Source organism: Neophocaena asiaeorientalis, unplaced genomic scaffold (assembly GCF_003031525.2).
Source record: "Neophocaena asiaeorientalis asiaeorientalis breed wild unplaced genomic scaffold, Neophocaena_asiaeorientalis_V1.1 scaffold648, whole genome shotgun sequence".
Lineage (NCBI taxonomy): Eukaryota > Metazoa > Chordata > Mammalia > Artiodactyla > Phocoenidae > Neophocaena > Neophocaena asiaeorientalis.
In genome coordinates this window covers 5,799,874-5,819,343 of record NW_020172781.1, presented here as the reverse complement: position 1 = coordinate 5,819,343, position 19,470 = coordinate 5,799,874, and the positions used below count along the sequence as shown (strand labels likewise).

At 50.0% G+C, this 19,470-nt stretch overlaps 1 protein-coding gene across 3 annotated transcripts in view; it reads right to left on the bottom strand.

The window, feature by feature from the left end:
* The window catches only part of SGSM1 (small G protein signaling modulator 1), an 83,135-nt gene extending 68,392 nt beyond the window's left edge, over positions 1 to 14,743 (bottom strand). For all 3 annotated transcript variants that reach the window (XM_024741506.1, XM_024741509.1, XM_024741507.1), the window contains exons 1-2: positions 14,541 to 14,743; positions 14,400 to 14,443 (exon numbers count right to left, since the gene is read on the bottom strand). In XM_024741506.1, the coding sequence (XP_024597274.1) occupies positions 14,400 to 14,443; positions 14,541 to 14,559 (63 nt within the window). In that variant the 5' untranslated portion in view covers positions 14,560 to 14,743. The remainder of the gene's footprint in view (positions 1 to 14,399; positions 14,444 to 14,540) is intronic.
* Positions 14,744 to 19,470: the final 4,727 nt, after the last annotated feature.

Genomic DNA, 19,470 nt, shown 5'->3' with positions numbered 1-19,470 from the left:
TCCAAATAGCGAATGGTAAATACTTTTGCTAAAACATTACTGTTTCCCTGAAAGTCAAATTTAATTGGGCTTTCTGAATTTTCATTTGCTAAATCTGGCAAACCTCTTTTTTAGACCACCTACAGTCTACCTCACAGAGTCTCTTTTGTTTTTACAACCCTTTGTAATGTAAAAAGCACTCTTGGCTCAAGGGCAGCACACAAACAGGCTGCATTTGGGCCACGGGGACCCCTGGTTTAAAGCACCCAGCACAGTGCCTGTGGCACATAGGAGGCCTAAATAAACATCACCAGAGCTGCCACCTGCTCGGCGGAGGCCTTACAGCATCCGCACACCAGCTGGGGTCTCAGGTGGTAGGTGCCTGGTGGTGCAGGTGGGTGAGTAATGCTTAGGTAGCAACAGCTTCTGAGATGGAGGCCCCTAGGCAGCCTGACTCTTACATCTACAAGAAACTCACGGTGGAGAGGACCGTTAGATTAGGATGCCTGGAGGGCCTTCGAAGTGGTTTTAAAAATAACTCTCAGGGACTTCCCTGGTGGCGCAGTGGTTGAGAATCCGCCTGCCAATGTTCGAGTTCTGGTCTGGGAAGATCCCACAGGCCGCGGAGCAACTAAGCCAGTGCACCACAGCTACTGAGGCCCACGCGCCTAGAGCCTGTGCTCCGCAACGAGAAGCCACCGCAATGAGAAGCACATGCACTGCAACAAAGAGTAGTCCCGGCTCACCGCAACTAGAGAAAGCCCGCGTGCAGCAACGAAGACCCAACGCAGCCAAAAATAAATAAAAAACAAAACAAAACTCTCAGCATGCGGGGAAAGTGGGGAGAAAAGGGGGTGGCTCAAAGGCCCCCTCGCAATGACTGGGGTGAGGGGGGTGAGAGGTGGATAGGCTGGGCCACTCTGCAGGCACCCCGGATGCTAAGAACAAGATGCAGATACCTTAAGAGGCCAGTATTTCTAGCCCTGCCTCAGGACGCAGGTCCCCAAAGGCAACGCAATGGGCTCACCTCCACGCCTTTGCCTACGTGGTGCCTTCTGCCAGATGCCCCTCCATGCATGCTCCAGCTGGCTAACTGCAACTCAGGCTTCAGCCCAGGGGTCCCCTCCTCCTGGGAGCCTTCCTGGACTTTCCATACCCCAAGCGGGGATAAGCATGCCTCTTCCACGTTCCGCTAACACCTGCCTTCCCATAACGTATCACATGAACCAAAACTGTCAAAACTGACTGCTCAGTCAGTCAACATTCACAGAGCGCCTCCTATGTGTGCGGCATCAGGTGGCAAGCAGATAGAGTCCCTGTCCTCATGGAGGTCACAGTCCAGCAAGGTGGAAAGACATTAACTAAATCACACCAATGGGTAGATAATGACGAAGCGAGACCATTTCTCTGCAGTGAAAGAACTTGGTTCTATGAGAACAGATAACAAGGAAACTGGGTGGGTGGGGAGGTCAGGGAGGGCTTCCTGCAGGAGGTGATGCTCAAGATCTGAAGTACAAGTAGAAATGAACTTTCTGGGCTTCGGATTCACCAACTCTAAAGCATAGGGGAAAAAAATTCCTCCTGCTACTGCCCCCACAGAGGTGCCCTGGAGCTCAAAGGAAGGAACAGATGTACGGACAGTGTGGCAGGGAAAAGCACTACATGGAAATAGCTGGCGGCTCTGTATTTTTTAATTTGATATGGGCAAGGCACGCAGGAGGTGAGAGTTGGGAGGGGCTGGAACAGGGCTGAGGCTGATGGGTGGGGCAGGGGGGCAGGGAGGGAAAGGAATATTTTGGGAAGCTCCAAAGCACAGACACAGATGTGGGGGCTGGATGGGACCGCCTGGCAAGCTATAACTATTCCCATGGTGTGGCTCCACCTGCCCTTCCTGCCAAATCCTGTCCCTTCCCAGTCACACATGCATTCCTTCTGTGTGACCCACGTGACTCCCACCACCTGACATTCGCTTCTGCAGTACCCTCCACCTGACATCCCCACCCACCCTTACCTCCACCTCCAGCTCTGGAAAAACCACCCAGTGCTCCAGAACCAGATAACGTGACCTTCTTACTCCCTCCTGAGACCCCCTCGAGTTGATGTGATGTCCCCTCCCTTTCCCAGCTCCTAGAGTAACACCCACTGCACAGCCATGAGCACTGGACTCTGGAATCAAACTTCCAGAATTCATATCCCAGCTCACGCACGCATGATCTCGGGCAAATCATGTCCCTTCTCTGAGCCTCAGCATTCTCATCCATAAAATGGGTGTTATTCATATTAGTGTTATATTAGTATTTGTATTAGATATTAGTATTGTCTCAAAGGCATAAGATAATACATTTTTTAGCAATATCTCTTGGATCTGTCTCTGAAGGCAAAAGAAATAAAAGCAAAAATAAACAAATGAGACCTAATTAAACTTAAAAGCTTTTGCACAGCAAGAGAAACCATCGATGAAACAAAAAGACAACCTACGGAATGGGAGAAAATATATGCAAATGATATTACCAATAAGGGGTTGATATCCAAAATATATATAAACACCTCAGACAACTCAATATAAAGCATTAAACACAATAGCAGCTACATAGTAGGTGCTTTATGCATTTGTTTTATGTAAGAACAACCGGCATTTATTTATAAAGTGCTCACTGTGTGCCTGGCACTGTGTTTAGGGGGTTTATCTCATCCAATCCTTGTGGTAATTTGGAGAAATGGATACAATTAGCCTCCTCATTTTACAAACGAGGAAACTGAGTCTCAGTGAGATTAAATGACTTTCCAAGAGCACAAGGTTTTCAAATGGCAGGACAGGGATTCAGACCCATGACTATCTGCTCTGCACCGACGCTGGCACACAGTAGTTCATTCATTCATTCAACAGACACCTACGGATGCTTCCCACAAGCTGGGTAGGAGCTTTACATATGTGAGCCCAAAGATTCACAATAATATAGGTGTCATTGCTACTATTCTCATTTTTCCAACGAAGCAGCAGACCTGGGAGGGACAAAGGTCATCTGGCCTGTGAAGAGGCTGGGATCTGAATCCAGGTCTCCTGCTCCGGAGTCCCAAGTCACGGTGGGGACGCTAGCAGCCAGGTGGCCAAGGCACTGGCTCCCTCAGCCCAGTGAAGCCCAATGTCACGATCACAGCCAGGGTCCAGCAGCGCCTGCCAGCTCCACCTCTGCCCCAGCCATCATCTTTCATGACCCATCTCTCCCAGCTCTCCAGGCACCTCCTAGCTCCCTCTCTCTGTCACACGTCGGTTCCCGAAGGAAAATCATAGTCACGAAAAGAATGTCCAAGCTGAAATGCTTATTACTAAATGAAAGAAGCCACTCTGAAAAGGCAACATACTGTATGACTCCAACTGTACGACATTCTGGAAAAAGTGAAACTATGGAGACAGTTAAAAGATGGGTGGCTGCCAGGGGTTGCGGGGAGAGAAGGATGAATAGGTAGAGCACAGAGGCTTTTAGGGCAGTGAATGTTGTGTGTGATGCTGTGATGGTGGATACACGTCCCTGTGCATTTGCCCAGATCCACAGCATGCACATCACCAAGACTGAATCCTAGTGTAGCTATGAACTTGGGGTGATAATGTGTCAGTGTAGGTTCCTCCATTGTAACAAATGTCCCATTCTGGTGGGGGGTCCATAGTGGGGCAGGCTGTGCACGTGTGGGGTGGGGCGTGTAAGGGAAATCTCTGTACTTTTCATTTAATTTTTACTGTGAACCTAAACTGCTATAAAAAATTAAAGTCTGTTTCTTAAAAAAATGTCTTTACCTTACTCTGCCACTCATGGAGGATGTCGGCGGGGGTCCCAGCTTTTGGGCAAACAGACTGAGTCTCCTTCCAAAGGGACTCCTCCTCGCCTTCAGCCTGTGTGGTCTGCAGGGCGCTCTGGGGCCTCGCAGAGCAGGGGTCTGAAGGTGTCTGGCACTAGGACCTCAGCAACCACAAGGAATGGATCGAAGCTTCCTTTTCGGGATTCTCTCTCGCCTGCAGTTCCAGGACTGATCTGCCCCACCCTCACGCCCACATCCTTCCACCCTGCCCACCACATCCACACAGGTAAGGAAGGCAAAGCCACAGGGGTGTCCTTCTGCAGTCCCATCCGTGTGATGGGAAAGGGTGGATAAATAAATAAATGGTGAAGTGGTGGCATGTGGATTTTCAGAGGGTTAGAAGAGCCCTCCCTCTGGTTCCTCACTCTTAAACGCCCTAAAGTTGGCTATAGGGCTTGCAGGAGAAGCAAATGCCTCTCCCGGGCTGCTGCCGGTCCGCCCCAGTTAATAGTTTACTGACGTGCTATAAATAGGCACCAGGCATTGTTTCCGAAGAGTGGAAAGACCCGCCAGCCAGCGGGGCCTGGAAGGAGAGGTGCTCCGGGGCTGAGAATGGGGTTCCCACCAACAGGTCTGTCATCGCCACCCTGCACAGGTGCCCCAGACCCCTCGACAAAGAGTCTTCCCCAGTGCCTGATTCTAAGACCATTCACCTGGGGACATCCTGGCCAAAAGGTCCCTCCCGCCAACACTCCCACACCCAGCCACGGATGGACATGGAGAAGCCTTGAAGACCATCCCCCGGCCGCCCCCCATCCCCAGGAAAAAGGGCCCGCGTGTTTCACATTCTCAGCCCACACCATGGACACCCGCCAGCTTTCTCCCGGTTGCTCTGCCTACTGAGTGTGGCGGCTCCCCTGGCAACATGCCCTGTTTCCGCAGACCCACGGGCCTCAAGGATGAGGAAGGCACACACGGACTCCAGAGGGTGCAGAGATTCTCTGGAAAGCTGCCCAAAATTTGGGGGTCTGGGCGGCTGCAGGAAAGAAAGAAACGGAATACCCAGATGGTTCACACTCAGGATGGACCAGAAAATGGACTAACCACCTCCAGCCAACCTTAAGAGGAAAAGCAGTGAGATAATGTCTTTAAGGGCTGGGTTAGAATCCTGGTTCTTACGGGCTCTCCGACCTTGGGCAAGTCACTTCACTTGCTCTGTGCTTCAGTTTACTCATCTGTAAAATGGTATAATAAATAGGACCCACCCCTACCTCTGAGGTAGGGGTAGGTCCTATTTATTAAGGATTTTTTAAAGATCAAATATGTTAATGGATATAAAGCACTTAGCACAACGTCTAGAACATGATAGAACTTTCTGGACATGCTGTATCCCTGTATTGTCCAATATGGTATCACTAGCCACGTGGGGCTATTGAAACGTGCCTAGTGCCGTTGAGGAACAGTATTTAAAATGTAATTTTACTTGATTTAAATGTAAATAGGCACACGTGACTAGTAGCCCACATTGGACAGTGCAGGTCTAGAATATAGTAGGTGCCCAATAAATGCTCATTATGATTATTATTAGAGATTGATACTATTATTAGAGGACTCACTGGGTTAGAAATTAGGAGACACTATTTCATTTCTGAGGCATGGAGGTTGGGAAACTGTACTGTATTCACCTTTGTATCCCAGCATCTTCCAGGATGCTTTGTTTCTTTTTTTTAATCTGTGAAAGGTTTATTTAAAACCATATTAAAGGACACCAACTGTATTAGGGTATTTGGGTTGTGGATCCTTCACAGGTCCTGAGGATAATGGAGGATACCCTCTCCATACAGCAAGTACAAAGTGTTTGTACAATTTCAGGGTTTTGCACACCCCAGAGTAAAAATCTCTGATCCAGCAGACACCTGTGCACAGCGGGTCCCCAGGCAGCACTTGGGATCACAGCCAGGCACGGAGCATCAGAGTGGCCACCTCTACTGTTAGGGGCTGAGCTCCAAATGCAGGACCCTCAGGCTGTGAAGGTGGATGTCTGTGGTTTGTTGGCCTAGTTACCATCTCCCTGTCTGGTCATTTCACCTTGACTCTCCTCTGGGTCCCCTCCTTTACTCTCACAGGGCTGACTCCACACTTCACCCCTCCAGGCTTGACCAATCAGAGCAATCCATCCCACAGCCATTGGCACAAAAGGAGCACATGACCCAGGCTGGTCGGATGAGATGTAATCCTAAGACTTCTGCTAGAACCGTGGGGAAGGAGAAGCTCTGTTTGTCTCGATGTCAAGCTGGCATATTGTTTCCTGAGAGCGGCTGGGCAACCCTCTACCTCCCCATAGAGAGGAAGCATAAAGCTTACACAGACAAAAGCAGCACAGAGAGATGGAGAGAGGTGGTCCTGATAACATCACTGGAACCCCTGGATACAGCTGTACATAAAGCCGGATCACTACAAACTTCCCAAACCCTTGAACCAAGAGATCCATTTCTTAGCCTCTCTTTCCCTTTCTGCTTTATATTTATATGTTCATTTACTGTTTTAACTAGTTTTTTTAGCAAGTTATCATCCAACTTGAATTGGACGGGGCTGGCTAAAACACCCTGCTCTGCTGCTTTGCAGCTGTGTGACCTTACTTAGTCCCGTTTCTTAACCTCTATGAGCTTCAGTTTCCTCTTCAGTAAAGAGGAGTTGCTATCTGTACCTACTCTATAGGAAGATTGCTTTGTGGATTAAATGAGACAGAGTGAAGCACTTAGAGTAGCGTTTAATAAATGGTAGTAGTAAAAATGTCTTTATTTCTTAAAAAAAAAAAGAAATGATAGCTGCTCTAATTCTAACTTTCTATTTCAACATAATTCACTAAATAACAATAATTAGGGGAGAATTCATTCAATGCCCCAAGTATCGCCAAGTCCCTTGATCTCTTGAGGCTTCAGTTATCCGATTTTTGTATGGGGGTCTATGGCAATAGGACCTGTTACTGTCCTTCACAAATGCCCAGAATCTGAGTTCCTTCAAGATTTTGTAAAGAAAAAGCACACAAAAAAACTATTCATCTCCTATCTTCTTGTACTACTAAAAGAAAGAAAAATACGCTGCCCCCATTGGAGTTCAGCCCTCCTAGCTGCCTCACCCGGGGGCTCACAGCAGCTAAGAGGCAGGGCCAGCAGGCTCACGAGGGTTTCTGACCTCCTGAGGCTGAGGGATTACCTCCACGGGGGCCGATGAGCAGTCAGACACAGAGGGAACCTCTAGCTGCCCACCCGAGGATGGCAATGCCATCAGTCAAGACTCAGCCTTGCAGACTCCTACTCAAGGGCTCAGTCCCACTGGATCCCCTTCCTAGGCTACAGCACTGCTGCTGTGGTCCTGGCACCCCCTAGCCCGAGGCTTACCCAGGGAGATCAAGATCCCATGCTGAGGGCATCTGCAAGTTCAACGTGACCAGAAAGGGCAGCAAAATGTCCTTCTGCAAACGAGTTCCATCTCACTCTTAACTGGGTGAGCCAAGCACTGTGCCTGGTCCCTCCACAAATACTGTCAAACCCCCGTGTGACAGCATAAACGAGTGGTAGATGATGCCCTGGCCATCTGATACACAAGGAAACTCAAGCCAGAGAGATTCCCACAGCTCCTAAACGGCAGGGCTGCAACCTGAACTCAAGGCTGTCTGGCTCCAAAGCTTGGCCTTATCCCTAACTCCACACTCTCTTCATAGCTTATAACCACATTGGTTTTGGCTCCAGAGTGCAGAGCTGGGTCCTGGAGCCAGACCCCCGAGCTGTACCACTTACAGTCTCCACGACCGCAGGGGTGTTACTTGCCATCTCTGTGCCTCAATATCCTTCTCTATTAGGGAGAACGTTTTATCCACTCCACGGGGCACTGAGATACTTAAATGAAGTCATTCATATAAAATGCTCAGTAAATGCTGTTTAAAAAAACTTGATCCCATTAGAATGGCTTTAGTCGAGCCCTTGTTTTCCTTGAGTGAAGGCTCCCCAAAAGTCTTATCAGCTACTGAGTATAATAAGTCTTAAATACAGACTTGGCAAATTCAGAGTAGAGAAAACACAGGAGAGGCTTGGCTCTTGTAAAGAGATGCCGGTCAAATTAGATGGCTCAATGTTCTTAGAATCCCTGGGTCGTCCGACCTTGTCCACTTAGAAAGCAGGAGAATGAGACAGGGAGAAGGGACCTGCTAGGAGGCCACAGGTCGTTAGGCGCAGATTTGGGACAAGGACTCAGGTGTCCTCACCTCCCATCCTGGGGTCTGCAGCCAACAACTGTGGGTCCAACTGGGTGACAGAAATGCACCTTCCCACCTGCCAACCAGCAGCAAAAGCTACCACCCTCTCGCAGAGCCCCTCAGGAGGTTACTGCAGGGGGGACCCAGCCAGACTTCACGGAAGACATATCTAAGCAGGAAAGCCAGAGTCCCTCCTGCCACCCCCGTCACATCAAACCCAAGCCCACCACTATCCAAAGCTCCCGGAAGCCACATTGCCAGAGATACAAAAAAAGCATCAAACCAGACTATGTGTGGATATAGCTGCATTATTCATGAGAACTTCTGCCGTTTTAAGCTCGAAAACATGACAAACACCAACTGATTTGAGTCAACCCTGCAAGCAACAGAGAGCCCCAAAATATCCCACCCAGTATTCCTGCTTTTGTTCATTCGATCAGCAAGCGTTTTCGGAACCTCCACTTGGCCCAGCAGAGGAGTGTGGGGTTGTGATTTCCAGCCCAAGAATGGAAAGCTCGGAAAGAACTAGATAGAAGTTTCCTCTCTTGCCTAATGACTTTGTATCCTCATTTGTCCCCTCCATGTATTGCCTGCCTGCAGCTACTCATAGGTGAACTCACACTCCCCCCATGCTCAAAATCCCCCCACGGCTCCCATCTCACTCAGAGTAAAAGCCAAAGCTTCCGAGGGCCACAGGCCCTGCACGATGGGCCTCCTGTTCCTTCTCTGACCTCATCTCATCCTCCTTCATTCTTTTTCCCTTTGCTCCAGCCTCGCTGGCCTCCTCACTATTCACTGTTCCCCACTCAAGGGCTTTGTATATGCTGTTCCCTCTGTCAGGAACACCGTTCCCACAGATGTCTGCCAAGCAGACAATGTCACCCTGTCAGAAAGGCCATCCCAGAGTGCCCCCTCTGGAGTGCGCTTGTCACCACTCTCCACCACCTTTCCTGCTTTATTCTCCTCATAGCTCCTGTCACTATATTTACTGTGTTACCTGTCCCCCAACTAGACTGTAAGCTTCACGAGAGCACGTGAGCAGGGATGTTGCTTTGTTCATTTCTCAATCTGCAGTTCCTACAACAATGCCTGGCACCTAGTAGATGCTCAATAAATATTTGTGGAAAGAAGGAAAGGAGAGAGGAAGTTTTCTTCTAAGAGCTGGCAGAAAGGGTCTGTCCTGGCCCCTGCTGCCAAATGAAACTTCCTGAAGTACAACTCCAAGCAAGACCTCCCCTGTTCATAAATCTTCTAGAGCTCCCTACTGTCTGATGGAGCAAAGGCTGCCGCCTGGCATCCGCAGCCCTGCACAAGCTGGGGCTAACGGACCTTTCCTGACTCATCTCCTTCCCCTACACACATCTGACCCCCAAGCCTGCTTCTGGGGACTCTGTTGTAGCTTGTAGCTCCCCACCTCTGCCCTCTGTGAATCAGGGGCCACGAGGCCACCCTTCAGATCCTGAGAATGTGGGATTTGAATCCTGGCTTCTCCACAGGCTGGCTGTGCAACCTTAAAGCGAGCTGCTTACCGTCTCTGTGCCTCCAGGTCCTCTTCTATAAAGTGAAGGAGATGGTTATTCTCCCTCTTAAGGTTGTCTTTCTGAGTAAAGAAGGTGGCATGTGGGGACCAATCAGCAAAGTAGTGCTGTTCTGAGCTGGATGCTTCCTTGTGATGGGGGCTGTCCTGTGCTTTGTAGGATGTTGAGCAGCATCCCTGGTCTCTTCCCACTAGATGCCAGTAGCACCCCCAGCTATGACAACCAAAAATGTCTCCAGATGTTGCCAAATGTCCCCTGGGGTAGGGTTGCCAGATTTAGCAATACATACTCATTCTAAAAAATTGTTTGTTGTTTATCTTAATTTTGAATTTAACTGTGTGACCTGTATGTTATCTGGCAATCCTACCTGGGTGGCAAAACTGTGCCCCCTCCTTCACTAAGAGCCACCGGGTTAGACTGACACCACCACAGGGTCCTAGTACTAACATCAGTTGTTTCCCTCTTGATTTCCTCCAACCTTCTCAACACGTCCCACCTACCTCCCCTCTCATGATCCCCCACTCAGGAGCTGGGAGGCTGAGTCCCCAGACAAGCCCAGCTCAGCCACTGTGATGATGGCTCCCCAGGACAGCCCTCACACCAGCTCCAGTGTGCAGAGCTAAACGTAGCTTCCTCTCTAGCACCCACCTCATCCCCCTGCCTCTTTCCCAGGGTCTCTCCTCTGGCCCACAAGCCCCTGCCTTCTCCCCTCCAATTAAGAGGCCTCCCAGGCCCAGCCCTGAGGCAGGAAAACAAGGCAGTTAGACACTCTGCTTCCCTTATCAACTGGTGTCACGTGACTAGCTCCTTTAGTGGCAGTTGTCATGGCAACGGGAAGCCAGTCCCTGAGGCTCTGGGAACCAAAACAAAATTAAGGGGTGGAGGCGGGGAGGGAAAAGGAGGGGAGGGCTAATCGAGCCAGGAAGGAGCCAGGATAGAGTTGGTTGGATTTAACTGGAGGAAATTATGCCGAGGCCACGCTGTCCCCAGCTTTCCCTGGGTGGTGCTGGGGAGACAGAAAATAAAAAGATTCCTGTCCTGGAGAAGCTCAGACTAACGTGGTGGGTGTTTTCACATGGTTTACCCTGATAGGTGAGTAATTTTCACCCCCATTATGAATAAACTGAAACCCAGATACGTGTGAAGGTAAAGACAGATGCTTGTCCAAGTTGTACAATTGATAAGCAATGAGTTTCGGCCCCACACTCTTCTTTCCATATTCCTCATGTCCTCCCCACTCCTTTCCTCTTGCTTTTAGGATAGGACCATATGCTCTGCCCCCTCTGCATGTGGCACCATTGTCCTTTCTCTCTGCACTCCAGCCACTTCCTAGTCCTTCCATTCCTTGTCTGTAGTGCTCCCTCCAGCCACAGTCTTTGCATGTGCAGTTCCCTCTGCCAGGAATGGTTTTCCTCTGTCTCTTGCTACCTCATCCCTTCACCTAGAAAGCCTACTTATCCTTCACACATCTTCTTAAACATCACTTCCTCCGAGAAGTCCTCCTGAGCCACCTGCATGCAGTTATATGTTCCTGTGATGCCAAGTGCTTCTACTTCAGACCTCAGTGCACAGCCTGCAATCATCCTTTTAATTACATTCGGATGTCTGTCAGGGTCTGTCCACCGTACTGGAATGTAAGCCTCCAGAGGGCAGGGCCGATCTTGTTCACTGTGGGATCCACAGAGCCCAGCTGAGTCAGCACTAGATGGAACTTCCAGCCCCACAGGCTCTACTAGCCTTTGTAGCTTCAGTGGCTCAGACAAAGTTTGCAGACCTGCCTGGTTTATCTACAGAAACTCTTAAGCCGCCCCTTCCAGAAAGAAGGATGGGAGGGGCCTCTGGGCGAGGCTGTGACAGGCAGGGATGTGGTTCTGAACCCAGAGGGTGGAGAGAAGGAAGACCTCAATCAATTCCCAGTTTTCTAAGCAAATAGCTCCCCTTCACCATTCCATTGGAGATGCTCTCCAAAGAGGTAGGCACAGGAAGGAAAGGAGAGAGGAGATCTGCTTTGGGGGGCATGGATTTGTCACCACGCCCTTGGGGGCACCCATGCTGAACAGGGGGCTCACAGACAGAAGACTGTTCCCCTTCACTGGTTCTGTGCCCTTGAAACACTTCGCTTACTCTCTCTGGGACAGTTTTCTTATCTGTACAATGGAAATTATACCACCCACACCTGCTGAGATTGTGGCACTGTATAGATGTGGATGGGCATGTTTCTGATTTAGGGGGTAAGACAGCCTGGGTCTAACACCAGACAGGCCAGGGGGATAAGTCCCTTCTGGGCTGTGTGCTCTTGAGGAATTCACTTCTCCTCTCTGAGCCTCAGTTTCCTTGTCTGAAAATGGGAACAACCTCATTCACTTCATAAAATTACTGTGTACACAGGATATGGCACAGAGTAGCCCCCAGTAAGTGGAAGCGCTAATTACTAAAACGATGTGCCCCACGAAATGCAAAATTTAGAAACAGCTATCAACTTGCAACTATAAGTCTTGCCTTCTGATTGCAGATCGGGGTCAATGGGCACTCGAGGTCCTTTGCCGAAACTTGCAAGGTTCTGCCTCTGCACCCCGCCCCCCCTGCCCCCCACCCAGGCATCAAGCAGGATGCCAAGAGGTCCCTCTGACCAGGGGATGGCCTCAGCCTCGAGCCAGGCAGAAAGCTCATCCCAAGCCCCAAACTCAGCTGCTCCCAGGAGAGAGAATGCAGCCTCAGACCGCTGGCCACCAGGGGAAAAGTCCCCCACAGCCTGGCCAATAACCCAAACTAGACTGACATGGATGGGACCTCCAGAGACACTGAACCAATGCTCCCTCCTCCAGATATGGAAACTGTGTCCCTGAGAGGGGAAGGAACTCGTCCAGGGCATCGAGGGAGATGGTAGCAGAGCTGGGTTCAGGGCCCCAGCTGGAGGCCTGCCCAGAGCCAGGGAAGCACTCCCTCCAAGATGTTCACAAGCTCTTCTGCCTGTAGGTCCCCTCCCCCAACCTCTTGTTGAACCAGTCAAGCATTTCCTTAAAAACACAGCCACTCCAGGTGGAAACATTTGGGGAGCACATATTACACCTAGGTTTAATTAAACAATGAACAAAAAAATTTTTTTTTGTGGTACGCGGGCCTCTCCTGTTGCGGAGCACAGGCTCCGGACACACAGGCTCAGTAGCCGTGGCTTATGGGCCTAGCCGCTCCGCGGCATGTAGGATCTTCCCAGACCGGGGCACGAACCCATGTCCCCTGCATCGGCAGGCGGACTCTCAACCACTGCGCCACCAGGGAAGCCCCAGAATATGTAGGTTTTGATGGAAAGAGGGTCTAGACAGAGCTTTCTTCAGGTCCCCACAGGGGTCTCTAAGAGGCCTGAGCTGAAAAGTTCTGGGCCTTTCTGAGGGATTCCATGTAGCCTGTATGTCTCCTTATTCAGAAACGCTAGAATGTGCAGTCAGCCTGGAGCTGATTCTTTTAGCAACAATGGGACATGCCACACACTGGGACATATGCACAGACACATGCCCACGCTCCCCAAGCAGGGAGGGGCGGCAACAGGTTCCAGCCTCCAGGCTGCCCTTGGTGGTATCTGCCACCGTGCGGGGAGCGGCTTCTTGGTGGACAGCACTGTTACCAGATACTGACACCCTCAACATACACAGCGGCACAGGATCAGGTCAGCCCCCAAGGTCTGCGGCCACTCCTGGTCTAGGGCTGAGCACTCAGGACGCAGATGTGAGGCAGGCTCAGCAGCAATGGGGTCCCACGTGGAGGGATGCGGGTGACATGAGGAGGGCGATGCACACACACATGGTCACAGCTCACTCATACACACACAGACTCATGCATCCCATGTCACATGCACACACACAGTCACAACCTCACTCATTCACAGATTCCCACATCACACAGATACACATCATAATCACAAAACAGATAAACACACAGACACAGGGTGCATGTACACATAGAGATACACTTAGATATCTCCAGGGAGATGCACACATGTTCTCAGATACACATACTCACAGCTACATGTCCTCACCCACACAGACATGTGCATGCACGTACACACACAAAAACACACGCAGTCCAGGTATCTAAATGCTTCCCCAGGCACCCATCACTATAGCTTCTCCCACTCTCCGAGAAGTCATGAACTATTAACTCTAAGGCTAGACTGGGCTTCCGTCTAACCCCAGGGAGAGTGAAGGGGCAGAGGGGCAGCTGAACCCTGACTAATTCTCACCCTCGCTCGAGGGTGGGGTGGGGTGGGGGTCAGGGGGGGCCTGCCTGCCAGGGGAGCATGCGCACATGCCTCAAATGGAGTAACCCACTGACCTGGGACTCTCAGGGAGGGAGTCCCCTGGCTCCTGGGGGTGGCTCCAAGGACTGAGAATTTCGGGGAGGGGTAGGTGGGGAGCTTTATTTCCCCGTAGTGACTTCCTCCCCTTTCCCAAAGTCTGGTGCTCCTGCTGCAGTCCCATCCAGCCCGCCCCCAGCAACATGCCGTGTCAGCCCCACCAAGTGCTTTTCTCACCTTGGCGAGACCCACCAACCTGCTCTTCCACAAGAGGGGGTCCTACTCAGACACATCCAGGTGTGCCTCCACCTGGAGGGCCCTCACGCAGCAGTCGCCCCTGCACACAGCACAAAAACACCCAGGGCCCCCCACCAATAATCCCACCCCCAAGCTCACCCGCTTCTAGCTCCGTGGGGTCAGCACCCTCGCAGGGTAGCTCCACACCCCAGGAGGCCACCGCTCCTTTGCAGACGCTTTCCGGGCTGGCTGCGGCGGCTCCCCGCCCTGTGGGTCGCGCCCCCGGCCCCCGCCCGGCACTTACCTCCTTCTTGACGGTGCGCAGCAACCTCTGCCGGGTCTCCGCCTCTGTGGGGTGACACGGGGGAACTGCCGCTCAGCGGAGGGCTGGGAGCCGCGGCTCGGGGCTGCCCTCCCGCCGCCCCCGCGCCCCGCGTCCCCTTACCCGCCAGCCCTGAAGCCATGGCTGCGCCCGCTGCGATCCGAGTGCGGCCGGCGGCGGTGGCTCCTAGGGGCTTCTCCCGGCTGCTGCGGCCGCGGCGGGGCGGGGCGAGCGCCGAGTGACGGTCAAGGCGCCAGACGTCAGGCCGGGCCGCGGCTGCCCCACCCTCGGAAGAGCCACGCTGGGCCGCCCAGGCCCTAGCTGAGGCTCCGCGCGGCCCGACACACACGCTCACCCCCGCGCATCCGGCGCGTCCCGCGCATCCCGCGGCTGGACCTCCCTCCTGAGGGACCGCCCCCCGACCTCCATGCCCACCCGCCTTCTATGGGGCCGGGAAGGACAGCATCATTTATTCAATGTCTGCTGTGTGCCAGGCTTGGAAGTGGCGGGAGACGGTGGGCTACTATCGACACTCTACTAGCTTCGGTTTTCTTATCTTTAAAGTGGGTATAATATGATCACCTCATGGGAATAATATGAGACTTAAATGAAGTACTGAATGTAAAGCGCTTAGCACACACCTAGGAAAAAAAGGCCAGCAACCATAAAAGATAGCTGTGCTGCTACTATTACTGTTGTTGTTATTATTATTACAGGCATACCTCGTTTTATTCTGCTTTGCTTTTTTTTTTTCATTTTAAAAACTTTACCATGGACATTTTCAAACATATATAAAAGTAGAGAGAATAGCATAATAAACCGGATTTACCCATCCCCAGTTATTAATATACAGCTAATCTTTTCTTTTTTATACCTCATTTGTGTCCTACCCCCTGACACCATTATCATTTCATCTATAAATATTTCAGTGTGTATCTCTGAAATATAAGAACTCTTTTTGTTTACAACAAAACCCCAATCTCATCATCAGACCTAAAAATTAACACTAAATTCTTAATAACAACAAATATCCAGTCAGTGTTCACATTTTCCCAGTCAACTTATAGATTTCAGTCTATTTTCAACTAAACTATTGCTTGTGTCTTATACCCTTTATTGCACTTTGCAGAGATTGTGGGTTTTGTTTTTTACAAATGGAAAGTTTGTGGCAACCCTGAATTTAGCAAGTGTATTGGTGCTATTTTCCCGATAGCATTCGTTTGCTTTGTGTCTGTCACATTTTGGTAATTCTCACGATATTTCAAACCCTCCACCTGCAAAAAGATCGACTCCTCAATGAAGGCTTGGATGACCGCATTTTTTAGCAATAAAGTATTCTGAAATTAAGGTATGTCCATCTTTTTAGACATAATGCTATTGCACACTTAATGGACTGCAGTATAGTGTAAACATAACTTTTATAAGCACTGGGAAACAAACATTTGTGTGACTTGCTTTATTTTGCTATTCACGCTTTTCTTGTGATGATTTGGAACTGAACCCGCCATATCTTTGAGGTATGTGGTATTATTAAGAATCTTCCAAGGCACACTGGTTCTCCATCCAGGAGTTGCCAAGCCTTGAGGGGCTCCCTCCCCCACATGCAGGTCATTGGGAGAGTGGGATCCTGGCAGGACCCCAATAGGGGCACCTGTCAGCCAGGATCTCCAGGGCTGGGCAGGCAATGGGCTCTTTGGGACCAAGGTTTCTTCCACCAAGTTCCTGACTGCATCCACCCAGGACGCATCTCAGATCTATATTTATTGAGCACCTACTATGTGCCAGGTTACTGTGCTGGGGATACTGAAGTGAGCAAGACAGACAAAATGCCTCACTTTGTGGGGCTTAGGGAATAGACAACAAAATAAATAAGCAGATGATATAGTAGGATGGAAGCTTCTGGAGAAAAATAAAGTAGGCAAAGCAGAGAGGGAGGGCCCAGACGGGTGGGTTTTGTATTTTGAAGTGGGGTAGCTGAGAGAGGCCCCACTGAAGAGGTCATTTGAGCAAAGGCAAAGGAGTAGGCTGTGGGGATTTCTGGAGGAAGAGCATTCCAGGCAAAGGGAACAGCAAGTGCAAAGACCCTGAGGTGGGAGTGCGCCCACTGAGTGTGATGACAAGCTGAGAAGCCAGTGGGGCTGGAGTGGCACAAACAAGGAGCACAATGGTGGGCCAAAGTCCTGTAAGGCCTTGAAGTCCACTTTAGGATTTGCATCCTGCCCCAGAGGGGCCCCCACTATTCAGTTTTCCTTTCAGAAGGACTGAGGACAGCTCAGAGTGTGCCCTCTCCCTGTAGCCATGGATCCAGAGTCCCCTCTTTTCCATTTGTCAGTGTCAGGGGCCTTTGACCATAAGCCACAGGTTTTGACTTTGGCTAACTTAGCAAATGGGAATAGACTGGAAGGATAATGGGCATACCCAGAGTCCAAGGGAGGCTGGAAGACTCAGAAATGGGATGAAAACCAAGGCAGCTCTGGAAGGCCAGAAAGAGACTCTTGGGAATAGTCGTCTGACAAAGACTTTAGAGCACCACCACTCAGGTGACAGGAGCTCCACCTATTTAAGGCCCTGTTCCAGAGAGGGGGCATCTGATTGGTCTGGCCTGGGTCACACAGCCTGCTCCTTCTGTGGGAGGGGAGTCTCAGTCACACTCCCCCCACCTCACTATCTCCAGTGCAGGTGCCCAGAGTATGAGAAACATTTGCCTATTGGCAAAAGAAAAAAAAATGGTAATACACAAAGTGAACAGCAGTCAGAATTCTGACCTCAGGGCTCAAGAGATTGATCCAGTGGTTCTATCCTTGACTGTGCCTCTAGGATAATTGTGGTACTTTAGAAAAGTAGGATGCCCAGGCCCCACTATGGGGAGCCATTTCTCAAAACCCATGTTTTTCCTTCTGCCAAGCACTAGGCATGGATAGGTGACCTGTGATGGTCCCTCCTTGAAAACCTGGAGCTTTTCTTCCAAAAAGAAGGACTTGATGAAGCTTGCTTTAATAGCAACAGGAAGATGGGCATCTGTGGGACCTGGATTTGCTCAGGTTTCTGAACCAGGAGCTTGGCTCTCTCCGCTGAAGTTAGACCGCTCACCACTTGGGGCGCCATCACCTAAGATCAGCTTGGAAAGATCCCAAAGCCCTCCTCAGGGTCTGAGAATTCCACCATCTGACTCACAGCTACCCAGGCTTTGCCTCATACCTGTGCTGCTGACCACTGGTGCAGCTGCGGGAACCAGCGAGAAAGGCCTGTTTCTCCTGCAGTGTCTCTTTAGCGCCCTCTACTGAGAAAACTCAGCATCGTGCTCAGTATAAAAGACAATCTTGATGCAGTCTTGATTATTATGGAGGAGCCTCCCTTGAACTCCGGGAATGCCCGTTTTTCTTCTTAAGTTAGCCAAAGTCAGCTTCTGTGGCTTATGGCCAAAGACCCCTGAACACGTCCATTCACTATGGAAGAAAGAATTTGGAGTTGAAAAGCAATACACTGATTACTGGCACAACGGCATGACCCTATCGTGAAGTCATTGACCTAGAGTTTTCTCTTACCTGCAGTTGAAAACACCTTGCTGATAAAATTATTCTATGTAATGTGTTCATCTGTTTACATGAACATTTGTAAAAAAAAGTGACCTGCTTTTTCACTTAAAAATGAACATCTCGGGCTTCCCTGGTGGCGCAGTGGTTGAGAGTCCGCCTGCCGATGCAGGGGACACGGCTTCGTGCCCCGGTCCGGGAAGATCCCACATGCCGCGGAGCGGCTGGGCCCGTGGGCCATGGCCGCTGAGCCTGCGCGTCCGGAGCCTGTGCTCCGCAACGGGAGAGGCCACAACAGTGAGAGGCCTGCGTACCGCAAAAAAAAAAAAGAACATCTATCTATGTCAATAAATATAGATCTAGATCGTTCCAGGCACATGGTAGAGCAGGTGCAAAGCCCCTGGGGCGGGAATGAGCACGCCTAGTCAAAGAAGAGAATGGATGTGGTGGAGACTGTAACACAGTGAGTACTTAAGGCTCCTCCAGTCCATAACTCCCTAAAAAAACCCAGGAGAGTCTTGATTTCCTTCTTACCTTCTCATTCCACATTCTATCCATCAGCAAGCCTTTTTAATTTACTGTGGTAACAGTCACATAACATTCACCATTCTAACCATTTTAAAGTGGACAATTCAGTTGTATTTAGTACATTCGCAATGTGATGAAGCCATCACCACTCTCTAGTTCCAGAACACTTCATCTCAAAAGGAAGCCCTGTACCCATTAAGCAGTCACTCCACATTTCCCCCTTCCCCCAAATTTTGGCAACCACTAATCTGCTTTTTGTACCTATCAGTTTGCCTGTTCTGGAGATTTTATGTAAGTTAAATGATCCAGTAGGTAGGTAGCCTTGTGTCCAGCTTCTTTGACATACCATATTTTTGAGATTCATCTATGTTGTAGCATGTATCAGTACTTCATTCCTTTTTATGGCCTAAGAATTTCCATTTTATGGACATACCACATTTTGTTTCTTCATTCATTAGTGGATGGACATTTGGATTGTTTCCACCTTTTGGCTGTTGTGAATAATGCTGCTATGGATAGTGCTGTATACTTCGGTATACAAGATTTTATGTGGACAAATATTTTTATTTAACTTGGAGTGTAATTGCTGGGTGCTATAGACTGAGTGTTGATGTTCCCCTCAAATTTATATGTTGACATCTAATCCCCAGTGTGACAGTATTTGGAGGTAGGACCTTTTGGAGGTGATTAGGTCAGGGGGATGGAACCCTCATGAATGAGATTAGTGCCCTTATAAGATACCCCAGAGAGCTCTTTGGCCCCTTCCACCACGTGAAGACACAGCAAGAAGATAGCCATCTATGAATCAGGAAGTGGGCCCTCACCAGACACTGAATTTGTCAGTGCCTCAATCTTGGACTTTCTGGTCTTCAGAACTGTGAGAAATAAATTCCTGTTGTTTATAAGCCACCTAGTCTATGGTATTTTGTTATAACAGTCCAAACTGACTAAGACATGGGTCACATGGTCATTCTATGCTTAACGTTTTGAGG